The sequence below is a fragment of the Prionailurus viverrinus genome, chromosome B1 (genome assembly GCF_022837055.1).
Source record: "Prionailurus viverrinus isolate Anna chromosome B1, UM_Priviv_1.0, whole genome shotgun sequence".
In the NCBI taxonomy this organism is placed as follows: domain Eukaryota; kingdom Metazoa; phylum Chordata; class Mammalia; order Carnivora; family Felidae; genus Prionailurus; species Prionailurus viverrinus.
The window spans coordinates 143,852,257-143,868,608 of NC_062564.1; the positions used below are offsets into that span (position 1 = coordinate 143,852,257).

Consider the following 16,352-nt stretch of genomic DNA (forward strand, 5'->3'; position numbering starts at 1 on the left):
CGTCCGACTCTAGGTTTGGGCTCAGGTCGTGATCTCACGGTTCCTGAGTTTGAGCCCCGCATCAGGCTCTCTGATGTCAGTGCAGAGCCTGCTTCGGATCCTCTGTCTCCCTCTCTCTCTGCCCCTCCCTTGCTTGCTCTCTCTCTCTCTCAAAAATAAATAACATTAAAAAAAAAAAAGAAACTTAAAAAAAGGAAATATGATGACTGCATACACAGGAGAGAATAATTAAACATTCCTATGCAGAAATACTAATAGTACTGAATTACATGAATGTGCATATAATGAGAAACTTAAGCATGCAGTTGTTTTTTTTTTTTTTTATAAACAGGTATAACACAACATCAAAAAGACACCTGTGAAAGGCTTGTCAGTTGCGAACGCTGCAATGAAAGCGCGAACTCTCACTCTCACATAGTAGTGGACTTACCTTGTGGCAAACAGAAGCATCCTAGATAACAGCCCTCTGGCCAACTGCATGTCATATTCAGGGCTGGGATAAAAAGCCATCTCTCCCAACTACTGCCCTCTCTGCTCCTGTCGGGGTTGCAAAGGCTTCCCAACAGTCCCCTGCACCTCCCGTCACACTGCCCGAACCACCCGGAACTCGCTAAGTGTGCAGCTAGCTGGGTGGGACTCACATTCCCAGTCACCTCTGCAAAATGGCCAATTAAAATTCAATTCCTGCCAAATAAGAGGGAAGAAGAGAAGGTGACCCTTGGTAACTTTTCCGGCAAGAGCCAGCACCTTAGACAATAGCGTGCAGCTTAGAAATGCTAGAATTCCATTTTGTGGGCAGGAGGAGGAGGGAAGCAAGGAAAACCATCTGCTGATAAAATGCATCAAACTGGAATCAGGAAGTTCCCTTGAATGATCTCTGCCAAACCCTCAGCCTCCTCCACATGCAAAAATGCCACTGTCTGCAAAAGTGTGTGTTAATTGCTTTAAGCTTCCCAGTTTGGGAGGCTACTGAGGCAGGGGTCCAAATCAACATCCCCTGAGACCTGCTAGGCACACTGTCCGGAGAACACGAAGTCAGCAGCCCCGGGACAAAACTCACTGCCAAAGGACGTACAAAGTCCCAGCTGAACTAACCGTGTTGCTCCACTGAGAATTAGGAGTGAAACCCTGAGCTTGTGTTATCTATTTGTCTTGATTTATTTTACAGAGCACAGACCACCATGTGGTAAATGCTTAGTGAGTAAATGAGGCAGTTATTATAATGATGGTACGACTGGTGGGGGCGGGGGGAGAGGTTTGTGTGGAGGAAAGCACTGGTTCAGGAAATACTGAATTTCAAGCTAGAACATTTTGTCTCCTTTACCAACTCACTGAACTAGCCTGGCTGAAGGCTTGACAGGTTTTACGGAGATGTTTCTGTTAAGATAAATGAGATCACAGGATTCCTACTGACAGAGTTAGATAAGAGAGCATTCAGGGGTCTCAGCAGGAAAGGAAGGATGGGATTGGATCTGTGAGAATATTAAGCCCTGGGCCAGAAAGAGTTTCTCTCTCTAAATCTGGTTGCTTGGCTGGTCGCTGTCTACATCTGGGGGAGGATGGAGTTTCTTGCTCTTACTCTTGTTTTTCTTATGCGTAAATGAGAAAAATCCTTCCTGGCTATTTGCTCCATGAAAAAGGAACTATCTATAACTCTGACCCAGTGCACTTGGAATTGGCTCATGAAGTAGCCCCAGCACTTTCCAATTCCAAGAGTTGCGACTTATCACAAAGTAGACTTGCTCAATGGCCACTACTAACCTACCAACTCGACACTTGGAAGACTCCTAAGGAGCTGATAAGCACATCGTTTCTGCCCTAAGTGGAAGACCAGGACATCAGCACCTCACCCCTTTCCATATTTCAAGACAGGATTTAGACCGGAGCCAGCCTGAAAGAGAAACAATGACCAAAGCTGGAATAATGTAAGCAATGAAAATAATGTAAGAGCAAAAGTGCATTGGATTACAACACAGAGAAGAAAATAAACATGAAGGAGTCCTTACTGATAAAATTTACAGTTAAAATTTAAGTAGGGAAAGAGACAGCTCTTCCTTACAGAAGAATTCCAACTAATAAATACAGAAGGAATGAAGAAAATATGGAATCACCTTAGAACATTATAGTAATCAGAAACAGAAGGAATGAAGAACCTTAGAACATTATAGTAATCAGAAACAGAAGGAATGAAGAAAATATGGAATCACCTTAGAACATTATAGTAATCACTGTTGCAGGGACTAGATCCACCAATGGAGAAAGTCTGAGGACAAAGAGGATATTCACATAGTCTCAAAGTTATCTCTGCCAAGATATTAATTACAAAGAGATGAATAACTGTATGGTAGAGAAACCTGGCAGACTTTACCTCAACCCAGTCATCAAGGTTGACATCACCAGGAGTAAAACATATGGACATATCGTAATCCCTGATAGAACATGCAACCAGGACGCCATCACTTCTGTGGTATTCTTGCCAAAAATGTATAGCTTCAATCTAATCATGAGACAATATCAAACAAACCCCAAAAGAAGGCATTCTACAAAATAACTGGCCCATACTCTTTCAGTGTGTCAAGGTTGGAAAAGACAAGGAAAAACTAAGGAAATATCAGATTAGAGGAAACTAAGGAAACATGCCAAATACAATATAGAATCCTGGAACAAAAAAGGGATGTTCATAGGGGGAAAAAATGATAAAAACTGAATAAAGTCTTCTGTATATAGCCTGTAGTTAATAGCATTTTATCAATAGCAATTTCTTAGTTTTTTTTTCAATATATGAAATTTATTGTCAAATTGGTTTCCATACAACACCCAGTGCTCATCCCAAAAGGTGCCCTCCTCAATACCCTTCACCCATCCTCCCATCCCTCCCACCCCCCATCAACCCTCAGTTTGTTCTCAGTTTTTAACAGTCTCTTATGCTCTGGCTCTCTTCCACTCTAACCTTTTTTTTTTTTTTTCTTCCCCTCCCCCATGGGTTTCTGTTAAGTTTCTCAGGATCCACATAAGAGTGAAAACATACGGTATCTGTCTTTCTCTGTATGGCTTATTTCACTTAGCATCACACTCTCCAGTTCCATCCACGTTGCTACAAAAGGCCATATTTCATTTTTTCTCATTGCCACGTAGTATTCCATTGTGTATATAAACCACAATTTCTTTATCCATTCATCAGTTGATGGACATTTAGGCTCTTTCCATAATTTGGCTATTGTTGAGAGTGCTGCTATAAACATTGGGGTACAAGTGCCCCTATGCTTCAGTACTCCTGCATCCCTTGGGTAAATTCCCAGCAGTGCTATTGCTAGGTCCTAGGGTAGGTCGATTTTTAATTTTCTGAGGAACCTCCACACTGTTTTCCAGAGTGGCTGCACCAATTTGCATTCCCACCAACAGTGCAAGAGGGTTCCCGTTTCTCCATATCCTCTCCAGCATCTATAGTCTCCTGATTTGTTCATTTTGGCCACTCTGACTGGCGTGAGGTGATATCTGAGTGTGGTTTTGATTTGTATTTCCCTGATAAGGAGCGACGTTGAGCATTTTTTCATGTGCCTGTTGGCCATCCGGATGTCTTCTTTAGAGAAGTGTCTATTCATGTTTTCTGCCCATTTCTGGGTTGCTTTTCAGGTGTGGAGTTTGGTGAGCTCTTTATAGATTTTGGATACTAGCCCTTTGTCTGATATGTCATTTGCAAATATCTTTTCCCATTCCGTTGGTTGCCTTTTAGTTTTGTTGGTTGTTTCCTTTGCTGTGCAGAAGCTTTTTATCTTCATAAGGTCCCAGTAGCAATTTCTTAGTTTTGATATTTGGATTATGATGATAAAATATGTAAACATTAGGGAGAGCTAGGTGATGGTGTACTGGAAATCTCTGTACTATTTCTGCAACTTTTTTATGACTCTAAAATTATTTTGAAATAAAAAATAAAACCCAAAACTGGCAGGATTTAGGATCGGAGTATAATTGGATAAGAACCACTCCCATTTCCAAGTTCAGTCCTACATCAGTAACACTTGGGATACAGAGATCTCTTCCTCTAGGAAAGAGGAAGCCAGCTATTGCAGGGGCTTACAATAAATATAGTTGTGGAGTCAAGATACACACATGAAATTCCTAGAGTATACGGAGTATATGCATGGGAGCAATGTATCCTTTTTAAAAAGGAAGTTGCTTGCCCATCCACTCCCTTCCTGTCCCCCTTCACACAGACAGACCACTGATGGCCAGCTTTGACCATGCTGATGAAGGCAACCCCCAAAATTTTTTAAACGTTTATTTATTATTGAGACAGAGAGACACACAGCGTGAGCAGGGGAGGGGTAGAGAGAGGGGAGACACAGAATCTGAAGTAGGCTCCAGGCTCTGAACTGTCAGCACAGAGCCCAACATGGGGCTTGAACCCACAGACCGTGAGATCATGACCTGAGCCGAAGTGGGTGACCTAACCAACTGAGCCACTCAGGTGCCCCAACCCCGGCTCATTTTAAAGACTGTCTCTTCATGGATAGGACACCATCCAGGTATACAATTAGGTTCATTTGTTTATCCAACTGTTAAAGATCGATTTATAAAATCTTTTCCTTGTTTCAAGCTCAAACTCAGGTCTGTGTGATTCCAGTGCTCAAGTACGGCTTCAGTCAATCTATGCTCTTCCTGCCTTCATCAGCCTAATGGTCCCACACTTATTCCCAAGGGCCCCACTGGCAGCAGCGTGGAAGTCACACTCTTTAATCTGTCTTCTCCCTTCTCCCATCCTCATCTGCTATCGATCTGCTTCCTAAATTCATCTCGAATCATGTCTCCTCTCTTGTCCCATCACCGCTTGTGTGGTTCAATCCTGATCATTTTTTTCCCAGGCTATCGCAGTAACTTCTTAACTACAACCTCTGGCCTTGAGCACATTGGTGCTGATGCCACACCAACCTACACAGCCCAGTGGAGTCTTCCCAAGTAGAAGGCTCTGGTTCTCTACATTGACAATCCAAGGAGGCTAAAGGACATAGTTCTCAGGGCTCTGCCTCTTCAGGCTGGCCCCAGAACAGCCTTTGCCAGCTGGCTCCCTTGTAGCCAGCACCTTCTGCAAATCTGACCTGTCCTCTACCACTAACCGAATTCCCACAGCTGTGGGAGCACAGAGGATGCACAGGTGAGTAGCTGCAAATGTTTTTTAGGCTAACTTTACAATCTCAGGACACTCCTCAGTTAACAGAGGACAAGAGTTTTATATGATCATCAGTTCAAAGATGAATTAATCTTGCTGTACAATTTAACACATTTGTCATTTCCAAAGTGTAAGACCTTGGTTGGTATATTGCTGTGAGTGTTTTTCATTGTAGTTTCAAAAACAGTTACGGATGTGTTTTTTAAAAAGATATCTGAATCAGGGGTGCCTGGGTGGCTCAGCTGGTAAAGCTTCTGACTTCAGCTCAGGTCATGATCTCGCGGTTCATGAGTTCGAGCCTTGCGTCGGGCTCTGTGCTGACAGCTCAGAGCCTGGAGCCTGCTTCACATTCTGTGTCTCCCTCTCTCTCTTCCCCTCCCCTGTTCACACTCTGTATGTCTCTCTCTCTCTCTCTCTCTCTCTCTCTCTCTCTCTCTCTCAAAAATAAACAAACATACAAAAAAAAAGAGAGATCTAACTCAAATGATTTGAGGGAGCCCCAGACTACCTCCCGGGAACTTTAGGGTTCTTCAGAACCTATTTTGAAAACCATCATTATTGTACTCTGAGCTGCTATCAGACCTCTTTGTTCAGCCCCTCCTACCTGTATCTTGACCAGCCTTGCCCCAGTCCCTTTTCTTCCAGCAGCCGAATTCCTTTTCTGAACTGCTTGGCACAGACTCTGTGTCTCTTACCTGTGCTTCGGCCGAAGCTTAACTCCTCCTGACCATGCTGCTTTCCTGTGCTGGGGGTCCGAGGTGAGGGGCTCTGGGCTGAGGGAGTCAGAGGTACCGGTACCTGCAGGGCCTGGGTCTGCACACGCATCTCTGGCAAAACAAAAGAATGGGAAAACGGGAAAATATGATGGTGTTCATGGGAAGGGCGCACTAATGAATCAACAAGAGAAATGCATGAAAATTAACGGAGCGGTTAAAGCAGAACTGCAGGCTGAGTGCAGACTTCTCAGCCTGCACCCACTGAAGTGCTCTGCTCCAAAGAAGGCAGGCCCATGCCTGAGGGGCTTCATCCTTTCCCATCTATGTTTCTGTGCAGCACTAAAGTAGACTTCCCAGTTTAAAATACCAAGTTTTCCAACCAAGGGGGAAGAGACACTACAATGAAGGTGAACTCCCCCTATAATTCAGCCTCCATCAGTAAATAAGTGAGAAACTGGACTCACTAAAGCAAATGGCCAGGCAACGTCCCTGAAACCCAGTCCCCACTGCCTCCCTTCTTTTTAATGTTTATTTTGAGAGAGAGTGCGTTTGCGCGAACAGGAGGAAGAGGAGGAGGAGGAGGAGACAGACAGACAGAGTCCCAAGCAGGCTCCGTGCCATCAGAGCAGAGCCCAAAATGGGGCTTGATCTCACAAACTGTGACCAGAGCCGAAATCAAGAGTCGGACGTTTACCCGACTGAGCCACCCAGGCACCCCAGACCACTGCCTCCCTTCTCAATTCATTATAAGGAGAGTGACCCCCAAGGGGAGCAGGCCTCCTCTGTTCAGTGAGTGGCAGCTCAGAAGAGCATGCCAACTCTTAAGCCTTAGCTGTTTCAGATTGTCTAGATTCCACCGTGCTGGAGGCAAGCCTTTTATGTGTCCATTTAAGTCCACCCTCCCACCCCCCAGGTCCCTAACACCATTCTCTTTTCCTCCCCAGTCCCAGGCAGTCAGAGAAAATTTTAAGCCCTGCGTGACCAATATGTGGCACACATTCTGCCACAAGAACAGGTGTATTTCTTCCCCTTAGGAGACTCTCAGCTTCTGAATTTCCAAATGCCTAACTTGAAGGCCTCCTCTTGATCAGACAGTCGCCTGCATCAGGCTCTGAAACAGTTTTGTCATTATTCTGCTCTGCTGGGTACCAGTGATGTGTTTTCAGTGTGGGTCTTTGAGGATCACTCTGAGACTAGGAGAGCCTACCGGTGGCCCCCACACATGTCCTGTGAGCAGGAATCGGAGAAGAGGCAAATGCATGCAGCTTCTCCTCTGTGTGAGCCTTGGCTGAGAAGAGGTGGGATTAGCAAACGGCTGTCAATTTCTTTTATTTCAGGACACAGAGGGAGATGACCAAGGAGTTTCCATTTCTAAGATATGCTTCCTTAGCTAAGTACCCTTACCCCTTTCTGTACATTACTTTTTCTCATCAAATTTAGGATTCCTGGAGTTGAATATGGTCAATATAAGTCTAGGCTTGAAGTCTGAAGGCTCAGTTGAGGTTCTGTCACTTATGAATTGAAGGACATTGGGCAAATGCCCTCTGAACCTAGGCCCCACATCTGTAATATAAATATAAGAGGCAGGGCACAGCATGACTAGGGGGCTGGTTCCGTAGGCAGCCTCTCTGATTTGGAGTCCCGACTCTTCCTACTGACTAGCTCTGTGACTCTGACCCCTCTGTGTCCCGGCTGTCTCATCTCTGAAAGGGGCGTAAAAGAACACCGTTTTTCATAGAGCTGTTAAGAAGCTGAAGCTACTTCAGATGAAGCACTTAGGATAGAGCCTGGCACATGCTCAGTACTCAGCAAATTAGCCAATATTATCATGCCCATCTTGCGAAATTGCTGCTAAGTCTTCTAGATGATGTCTGTTACCTGTCTAGCACACTGCCTACAGGTGGTATTTGCCTAATTATTTTCACAATCATTTTACTGCAGTACCTCCATGTTAGAGGTCCTTTCAGCAAAGATGTTCTACGAAACAGACACCACTAAAAAGACCGAATCTATGCTGGGAATAATCGCAGGAAGAGCTTTGGCCAGAGAGTTAATATGTCAAAGCCTTTTGCAGAATTCATCCCGTGGTCCCCAATTAGGATTACTCCTACAACCCTCAGAGGCACCAACACCACCTGGCTTAAACCGGGGGCGGAAAACAGACTCAAGGGTATCTCACCATCAGATGTGTGAATGTAAATATTACACGTGCGTCACGAGCACACCCAGGACCACTCACCGGTATAATCCATTCTGACAGCAAGCTTTCCTTTCTAGTCTCCTCTAGATGCCTATGTGTCTGCTAGTGGAGAGCAAAGGCCAAGCCTGAGCTTTCATAAAACCTCTGTGGAGTTTAATACCTTCCTCATTTGGGGCCTGAACCACAATTGCTGGCTCTGTCCTTTCTGCACCACAGCGAAGCCCTTTCCTCTTTCCTCACCCGCTCCCCCTTCCTGGGAGGTGCCAGGTGATGGAAGGTCCAGGAGGGCACTGTCACGGGGAAGGGTTGGCAGGAAGGACAGGCAAATGGGAAAGAGATGGAAGCACAAGGAACAGGAAATGATCTCATCCTTTCAAGGACTTTCAATACAGGATTCCTCGCAACCCTAGGAAAGCAGAGACCGGCACCCCAGCATTGCTCTCCAGGCCACTGGCTGTCTGGTCACCTGCCACCTCCAGGAGACCGACTGAGGTCAGCAACTGGGTGTGAGGGTTCATGGAACTCATGTAGCTTGTTGCTGACTTCAGTCCCCCCACTCCCCCCCTTGCTAAACCACAGCACGACCTCCCTGCTAATCTACGCCTCCCCCCACCCTGGATGGGCTGGCTCCAGAGGCCAGATGGAGGTCCTGGCACTCTCTGAGTGGGCTTTCTGGATGTATCATACAAACTAGAAAAGAGGCTAGAGAGAATGCAGGAAGAATCGCCAGCACTTAGGACACAGCTTTTCTGCCTTAAACTCTTTCTAGAATCATCTGGACGACAAATAAACATTTAAAACATTTATATGTCCTAATGAAAAAAAAAATCCATGATGAATCTAGACCTAAATTAGTCCTGGAATGAGTGTTGGGAAGCCTATTACCCCAAAGACCTCCCTGTTGGACTCCTCACTTCGCCTTTTAATCCCCTCGCCAGTTATCTTATCTGCACCTTGAACTTGGCCTGTCTCTGTAATGCACATTTTCCCACCCACCTAAGGTTACTATGCTTCTGGCCTCTCAGCAGAGTGGAACTGGCAAAGCCTACAATGTGCTCTGATCTCATGCCCCACTGGTGCTACTGTGATTCCACACGCCCAGGACAGATTATTCTAAGTCTTTCCTATAGAAGGAGATGTGTGCTTTCCCATATACCAGGAGTCATTCTCACAACTTCTCTATAAAGGCAAAACCTAATTGTTTGGGCCCCATCTTCCAGATGAATACGCCAAGACAGACAGGTTGTATATCTTGGCTCAAACCATACATGGAATCACACTCACGCGGGATAAAAATCACCAACCATCAGTTACTTCTTCCTTTCAGTGTAAAAGCTTCAAACTTGTTTAGTTTATACCACAAATTCTGTAGGCCTTCGAAGTACACCCAGATTTGGTCAGAATGGGTGGAGATGGTGATGGTGGGGACTTCAATTAAACATGTTGCCAAATGAGCTTATTTTTTAGTTAAAAGATACTCAAAGGTAGGCACCCACAGATACACTGCAGAAGCCTTAGACTCAATGAAACAAGTTCAAGTGAAAAAATACAGAGGTAAACCATATGCCTCTCCAGCCTTATGGAGCTACTTCCAGATCCCAAAAGGCACCACATTCTCCTGGCTTATCGATACTTGCCCTTCAGGTTTCGGTTTGGACATCATCTCCTCCGGGTGCAAGTTGGCATGAGGTGCTGCGCCCCATGCTAGCTATAGGTGTGCATTTCAAAGCGCAACGCACACTGTCTTCTGACCACCTGTTTGCTGGTCTGTCTTCCTCTACATGCTTAGAAAGGCAAGCAGACCAGCTTGCTGCCTGGCACACTGAGTCGCTTGATAATCATTTGTTAAATGAACGAAATATTGCCAAATGTTCAACAGATCTGTAACGTGTCTTCCTTCCCATCTCCTTTTTGTTCACTTAACTGGCTGGCAAAGCTAATGACGGTTGCGGGGGCGGGGGGAACTGTTTGTATATTGCTTCTTGCTCTTCCCCAGTCTCAAGATCAAGGTTTAGGAGGAGCTAAAAACATTGTGAACCACAATCCTCTTGTCATCTTTCTTCCCCAGACAGTTAAGAAACAAGAAAATCCAGGCCAACTGCCTCCATTTCTACTTCCTGTGATGATTACACTCATATTTTGTCCACCCTCTCCCCCACCACCCCCAATATTCCTAACTCATGAATATACACTGGCTACTTTACTATTTGATATTTTAGTAGAGTTATTCACTGCTTTCTGAACTGAGTGTCAGCCAACATCAGAAGTTCCAGATCATTCTGTTCCCTGTGGCTCTCCTGAACAGCATGAAAATTGGGGGGAGGCCTGGAGAAGCTGGAGTAAGAGCTGTGAGGAACTGAGCCAGACATTTTAAATGGTCTTTCCAGATCCCTTTAGATTCCTGCTTTCTACTGAGTTTAAATACTCTTATTTTGTCTTGGGGCAGAGTGGCAAAGAATCATCTCTCCTTGGCAGGGACAGTTACAACATTAGGGAAATGCAGCAATTCCTCCCTTTTTGCGGTGTTTCTTCCAACAGGGAAGAGCTTCCTCACTGGCTGCTTCCACTCCTGCCCCCCTTCAATCCAGCGTCTACCCAGCAGCCAGTGACACTTTTAAAAAAATGTACATGGCTCAGGGCACCTGGGTGGCTTGGTCAGTTGAGCGTCTGTCTCTTGATTTTAGCTCAGGTCATGGGATCGAGCTCTTCGTTGAGCTCTTTGAGGAGCCTGGTGACTGCTTGAGATCCTCTCTCTCTCTCTCTCTCTCTCTCTCTCTCTCTCTCTCTCTTCCCTGTTCACACTCTAAAATTTCTTTTTAAAAATTTAAAAATAAAAAATAAATAAAAAAATGCAAATGGCTCATGTCACTTTCTAATAAAACCCTGTGTATCTACCCCCTGCACTTCAGATAGAATTCAAGTTCCTTAAGTTGGCTGTTGAGGCCCAAGTGACCTGGCTTCCAGTCCTCCCTTACACATCACCCTCCTACTTCGCCCTGACCTCACAGGCCAGCCTTAAGCTCCCATCCCACCAACCTCTTCACCTTCACACATGCTGTTCCCACTGCCCGGAACAGTCTTCCTCCTAATTTCTTTACTTGGCTGGCTCCTCCTTAGCCTTCTGGTCCCAGGTCGAACATCACCCCATCTACTGCCAAAGTCTCTTTCCTGGCACCTGGTCTTTTCTTTCATGGCACTACTGGCCGCATGTGATTATTCACTGGCACATGGTCTATTTCCTCTACTAAATGGCAAGCTCAGTGAGGTCTGGGCCCCTGGCTGGTCTGTCTCCAATTTTGTTTTTTTAAGCCACTACACACCTAGGGCCTAGCACATTGAGTGGTTCACAGTAGGCACATAATACAGATTTGTTGAATGAATCACAGGAGACTGTAAAAGGACTAGTTGGGATGCATCCAGAATGGAGCTCTCTGCCTGTCAACTCTTAAAGGTATTAAGTTCTTTACTGCACGTGTTTTGGGGAAGATGGTTCTCTCTTCTTTCAGTTGCTTTCTCTACAAGACTGTCAGCCAATTTCTTTGAGAAAGCACAGTTTGGCCCTATTGGTCCATCTCATTAGCAGCAGGGTTTGTGGGGTGGGGAGGACCGGTGTTGAGGGACCTTGGCCGAGCCTTCCAAACAAACAGTTGGCACGGCCTGGTGCAGTTTCGCTGCCTGATGTTTTGAAGCAGCCAGAATGCTTTCTCAGATTAAGCAGACAGAAGTGCATTTATATAGGCCTGAGCCTGTCCTCAGAGCCCACTGGAGAAATTCCTGTGGATTTATGCTGGATGCCACTGTGTGCTCATTTTCATAATTTGTCTTATTAAAAGTCGTGTTCTTGTTTTCCTGTGTGTTTGTTTGCTTTGTTTTGTCCTGTTCCATGTCCATCATGCGTGAAGCTGGCCTAATTACCAGGTCTCTCTCGGTAGCAGGTTTGAGGGTCATTACTAAAGGCTTCCCACACATTTCTCCTCCGTCTCCTGGAGGGGGTAAAAAGCCTGGACTCTTGGTTTCTCCAGTGTCTGGAAGAAGAGTGGAAGAATTGATGCCATTGGGAACAGATTTCTATTCTTAGCCTAATATAGCTGTTCTCCATTCTTGGATGATTGAGGCATTTATCAAAGTTTTCAGACATCCTCAGTGAACTGTCCTTTCTTTAAAAGCCCCCCGTTCCTTTTGGTTCCTATGTATTTAGACTTAGCCTTCTGGGTCAGGGTCCCTCCATTACTCTCTTTTTTTAATTTTATTTTTTGCTTTTAAAATCACTATTTACCCACCTAGGAAGCTCGCTCTGTATTCTCTCAGGCCTAAACCCTATCTGGTGCTCTCCATCATAGCGATGTCAATGATTTGTATTTAAAAACCTCTTCTTTCTGGGGCACCTGCTGTGGCTCAGTCAGTTAAGTGCCTGACTTTGGCTCAGGTCATGATCTCACAGTTTGCGAGTTCGAGACCGCATCGGGCTCTCTGTCAGCACAAGCCTGCTTCAGATCCTCTGTCCCCCCCTCTCTCTCTGCCTCTCCCCTGCTCGTTCTCTACCTCTCTCTCAAAATAAATAAACTTAAAAAAAAAAAAGCTTAAAAAAAAAAAAACACCTCTTCTTTCTGCTCATGCACCCTCATTTGGCAGCTTGCTCACTCCAGGAAGGCCACGCATAACCCTTCAGTCAGGCGTTGTCGTGATCGGTAGGCCTCAGACCTGTGTCTGTCTGTACCTCCTACTCTTGCTGCTGCTTTTTCTCACTTCATATCCCTTGAAACCTCCCAATGGATCCACGTGTACAATTTGTACCACCGGCATTCAACGTATTTCTGATGATGTTTGAAACCACAGTAAGCTTAACCATATCTAGATCTTAGGTAATGACTTCTATGTTGACTTTGCACAAGGACTAGAAAAGGGTGGGTAGGGGAAAAAGCCAGATGACTGGCCAGATCTTTTCACCTACCTAATAAATATTTAATCACTTCAGATTTACCTTTGACTGTAATCCCTCCACCCACTGAAGCCTATGCACAGGCAGCCCAGAGCAAGTGCGTAAGAAAACCAAGGGCACTCATGCAAGGCCCTATAGTTAAATTGATGATATCTTTACCACTGGAGGAGTACAGTCCTCCCCTCAAATACTCAGAGCCTGACCTTAAATCAACTCTGATAAGTGGCAGGCTGTGTAATATGGATTAATGTGGATTCTGGAGCCAGCTGCTCACATTCTTATTTGGGCTCTATTACCTAATAGGTGTTCGACCTTTGGCAGATCACTTATAACCTCTTATGCTTCAGTTTCCTCCGCTACGAAATAGGATAATAATAGCACCTACACCAAAGGGTAGTTGTGAGGCTTAAACAAGTTGATATGCCTAAAGCACTTAGAACAGAGCCTGGCATATAAATGTTAACTTAGAATAGAAACTTACATTTATTGGGCACATGGTATGTATCCAATACTGGACTTTAAAAACAGCTATTCAGTGAATTTTCTTATCATGTGAAACAGTGATGATCCTCATTACAGATAAAGAAAGCAAAATGAAATAAAACAAGTAGAAACGGGAATGGCTGAAGGCCACACCCTCTCCTCCATGTCACCCCTCGTTAAATGCCCCTGAGATCACTGGCTTTGAATACTCTTTTCCTTTTTTTTTTGTAATTTTTTTTTTTAATATTTACTTTTGACAGGGAGAGAGAGAAAGACACACAGCGAGAACAGGGGAGGGGCAGAGAGAGAGAGAGAGAGAGAGAGAGAGAAACACAGAATCCGAAGCAGGCTCCAGGCTCTGAGCTGTCAGCACAGAGCCCGAAGCGGGGCTCAAACCCACAAACCATGAGATCATGACCTGAGCCAAAGTTGGACACTCAACCGACTGAGCCACCCAGGCGCCCCTGAATACTCTTTTCTTAAGCATTGCCACATGTTAAGCCATGCATGCCTGGCATTTCTTCCACATCACCCTTTTGCTACTTATAGGAGACAAAAAGATATGCATGAAAACAAAAGACTAGCAAATATACCAGAATGTTACTACTGGGTGATTATAGATGATATTTTTCTTTTTCTGTATCTTGCAAATTGTTTACAATTAACAGTATAATTACCAGAAAAAGTAAATTAGCCTTATTTTTTTCCTAACTAAAATGAGTCTAAGAGTCTGGTTTCTCCATATTTTTAAAGGGAAATCTTTGTCAGGGAATGAAAGTGGATAGATCTCTCCTGGGAGGAAATCTGGGCAGTGGAAAGACTACACTCGTGGCAGGTTTACTTTGGGAGCTCTAGCAACCACTGAAAATCCTTGTTGGAGGAGGAAGCAGAATTTCTGGGAAGCCAGTATCAGTAGAGAAACGAACGCTTCCTGAGAAAATTCAGCCTCCATCTTTCTTTCCCAACACCCCCTCTCATGCATTCCCAAAGAACCATGCAAATCTCTACACTGAACTGTAATAATTCCTTACTTTATTCTCACCCATTATAGCTTAAAAGTACCTTCCATACATTATTCCTTTTGGCCTTCAAAATAATCCTACATAATAGAATAGGTACTATTTAGCCCCACTGAACAGATCTACATTCACAGCCTCAGAGAGAGACACTAACTTGCCCTAGTGCAGGACTTGTAAGATACACAACTGGCATATGAAGCCACGGCCCCTAACTCCAACTCTCACCCTCTCTCATTTCATATTACTTTTGGATCCTACAGTCCTAAAAGTCCATTGATACAGGTGACAAACATTTAATACCATGACTTCTTCAAAGGCAAAGCTTCTTTGGAAGAAAATAGAAAGCTACTGAAATCCAAACGGGACCCTCTCCAGCCCTAGCCTAAATGTCCCTAGATCTAGAGAGATGATGAAGTCAGATTTTGAAAGACTCCTCATCCTTACCTCTGCCGCCAAAACTGCATTCCTGTTTTTGACTCAGAACTTCCTAACACTGGTCATGCTGCTGAAAACACACAGCACGTGTTTCATGCCAAGACTCAGAGGCCACTTCTATATCCTGCCCAATCATCCAACCCCTCCATCAACAATCACTAAGGTCCACAATGGACCACACAATGGATTAGGCCCTGGGCTTGCAATGGCAGTTGAGTGGACCCCTCCTGTGAAATTACAAACTAATGGGAAGACAGGCAAGACAACTGTACAAATATACAATGACAAACCATGGTAAGTGCTAGAGAGAGTACATGAGACCACAAGAGTAGTCCACACTCAGCACACCTTCCTCTCCTTTATATATGCTTGTTTCCCCTGGTCATATGCTTCAAGGAGGGCAGGTTATCAAAGCACAGTCCCAGATGCTGTAATTACCCTATGGAGTGCTCCGAGCCAGGCCATAATCATTACCTGCACAGCCTAATGTAATCCTCACAACCAGTCTCTAAGGCAGGTACTTTTATGCTGTTACATCTCCACTTTCCAGATGAGGAAAAGGAAGCTCAGAGAAGCAGAGAAAATTGAACACGCTCTACTGGAACAAAAATTAAATCCAGATCTGGCTGATGACAAAGCCTGTGCTCCTCACCCCCATGCAACAGTCTTAGTTTCTCTTTTCTTCCTTGGCCAGGTAAGGTGCTCTTCTAAGAGATGATGCCCAATGAATATTTAATAAAACTATGCTCCGAGTGGACATTTGGCCAGCTTCCTGGTGGGCTCCCTGCAGTTGCCCACTCTGTCTCACGTGGATGGGCACTGCTGTCTTCCCGGAGGGAAGTTTTGTTGCTGATGCCCTACTTGGACCAGACCGGTATGTTTTTGGTCTCATGAGGCAGGTGGGGAGGGATGCACAGAATATAATGCAATCAGCCCCCAGACCCTCAGCTGACACAGCAAAGAACACAGGAAACAATCTTGACATCCTACATCATGGGAGGGTAAGGTTGGAGCCAAATACAAAATGTCCCAGTCCAAATTCCTATGGCTTCCCTCTCCCAGACCACAGTGCATGGCATAGTCCCAGCGATGACCACTAGGACAGTGTGTTAGAAAGGATCTACTTGAGGGGCACCTGGGTGGCTCAGTCGGTTAGGCGTCCCACTTTGGCTCAAGTCACAACCTCACAGTTCGTGGGTTCGAGCCCCGCATTGAGCTCTGTGCTGACAGCTCAGAGACTGGAGCCTGCTTCTGATTCTGTGTCTCCCTTTCTCTCTCTGCCCCTCCCCTGCTCACACTCTGTCTCTGTTTCTCAAAAATAAATAAATGTAAAAAAAAAAAAAAAATTAAGAAAGGATCCACTTGAGGTGAGAGGAGCAAGAGAGAGAGAATA

General features: G+C 45.0%; 1 protein-coding gene across 1 annotated transcript in view; it reads right to left on the reverse strand.

Moving 5' to 3' along the window:
• Positions 1–16,352, reverse strand: part of SHROOM3 (shroom family member 3) — a 212,427-nt gene that overhangs the window by 59,469 nt on the left and 136,606 nt on the right. Inside the window, exon 3 of the mRNA XM_047857602.1 lies at positions 5,863–5,994. Within this exon, the coding sequence (XP_047713558.1) occupies positions 5,863–5,994 (132 nt within the window). The remainder of the gene's footprint in view (positions 1–5,862; positions 5,995–16,352) is intronic.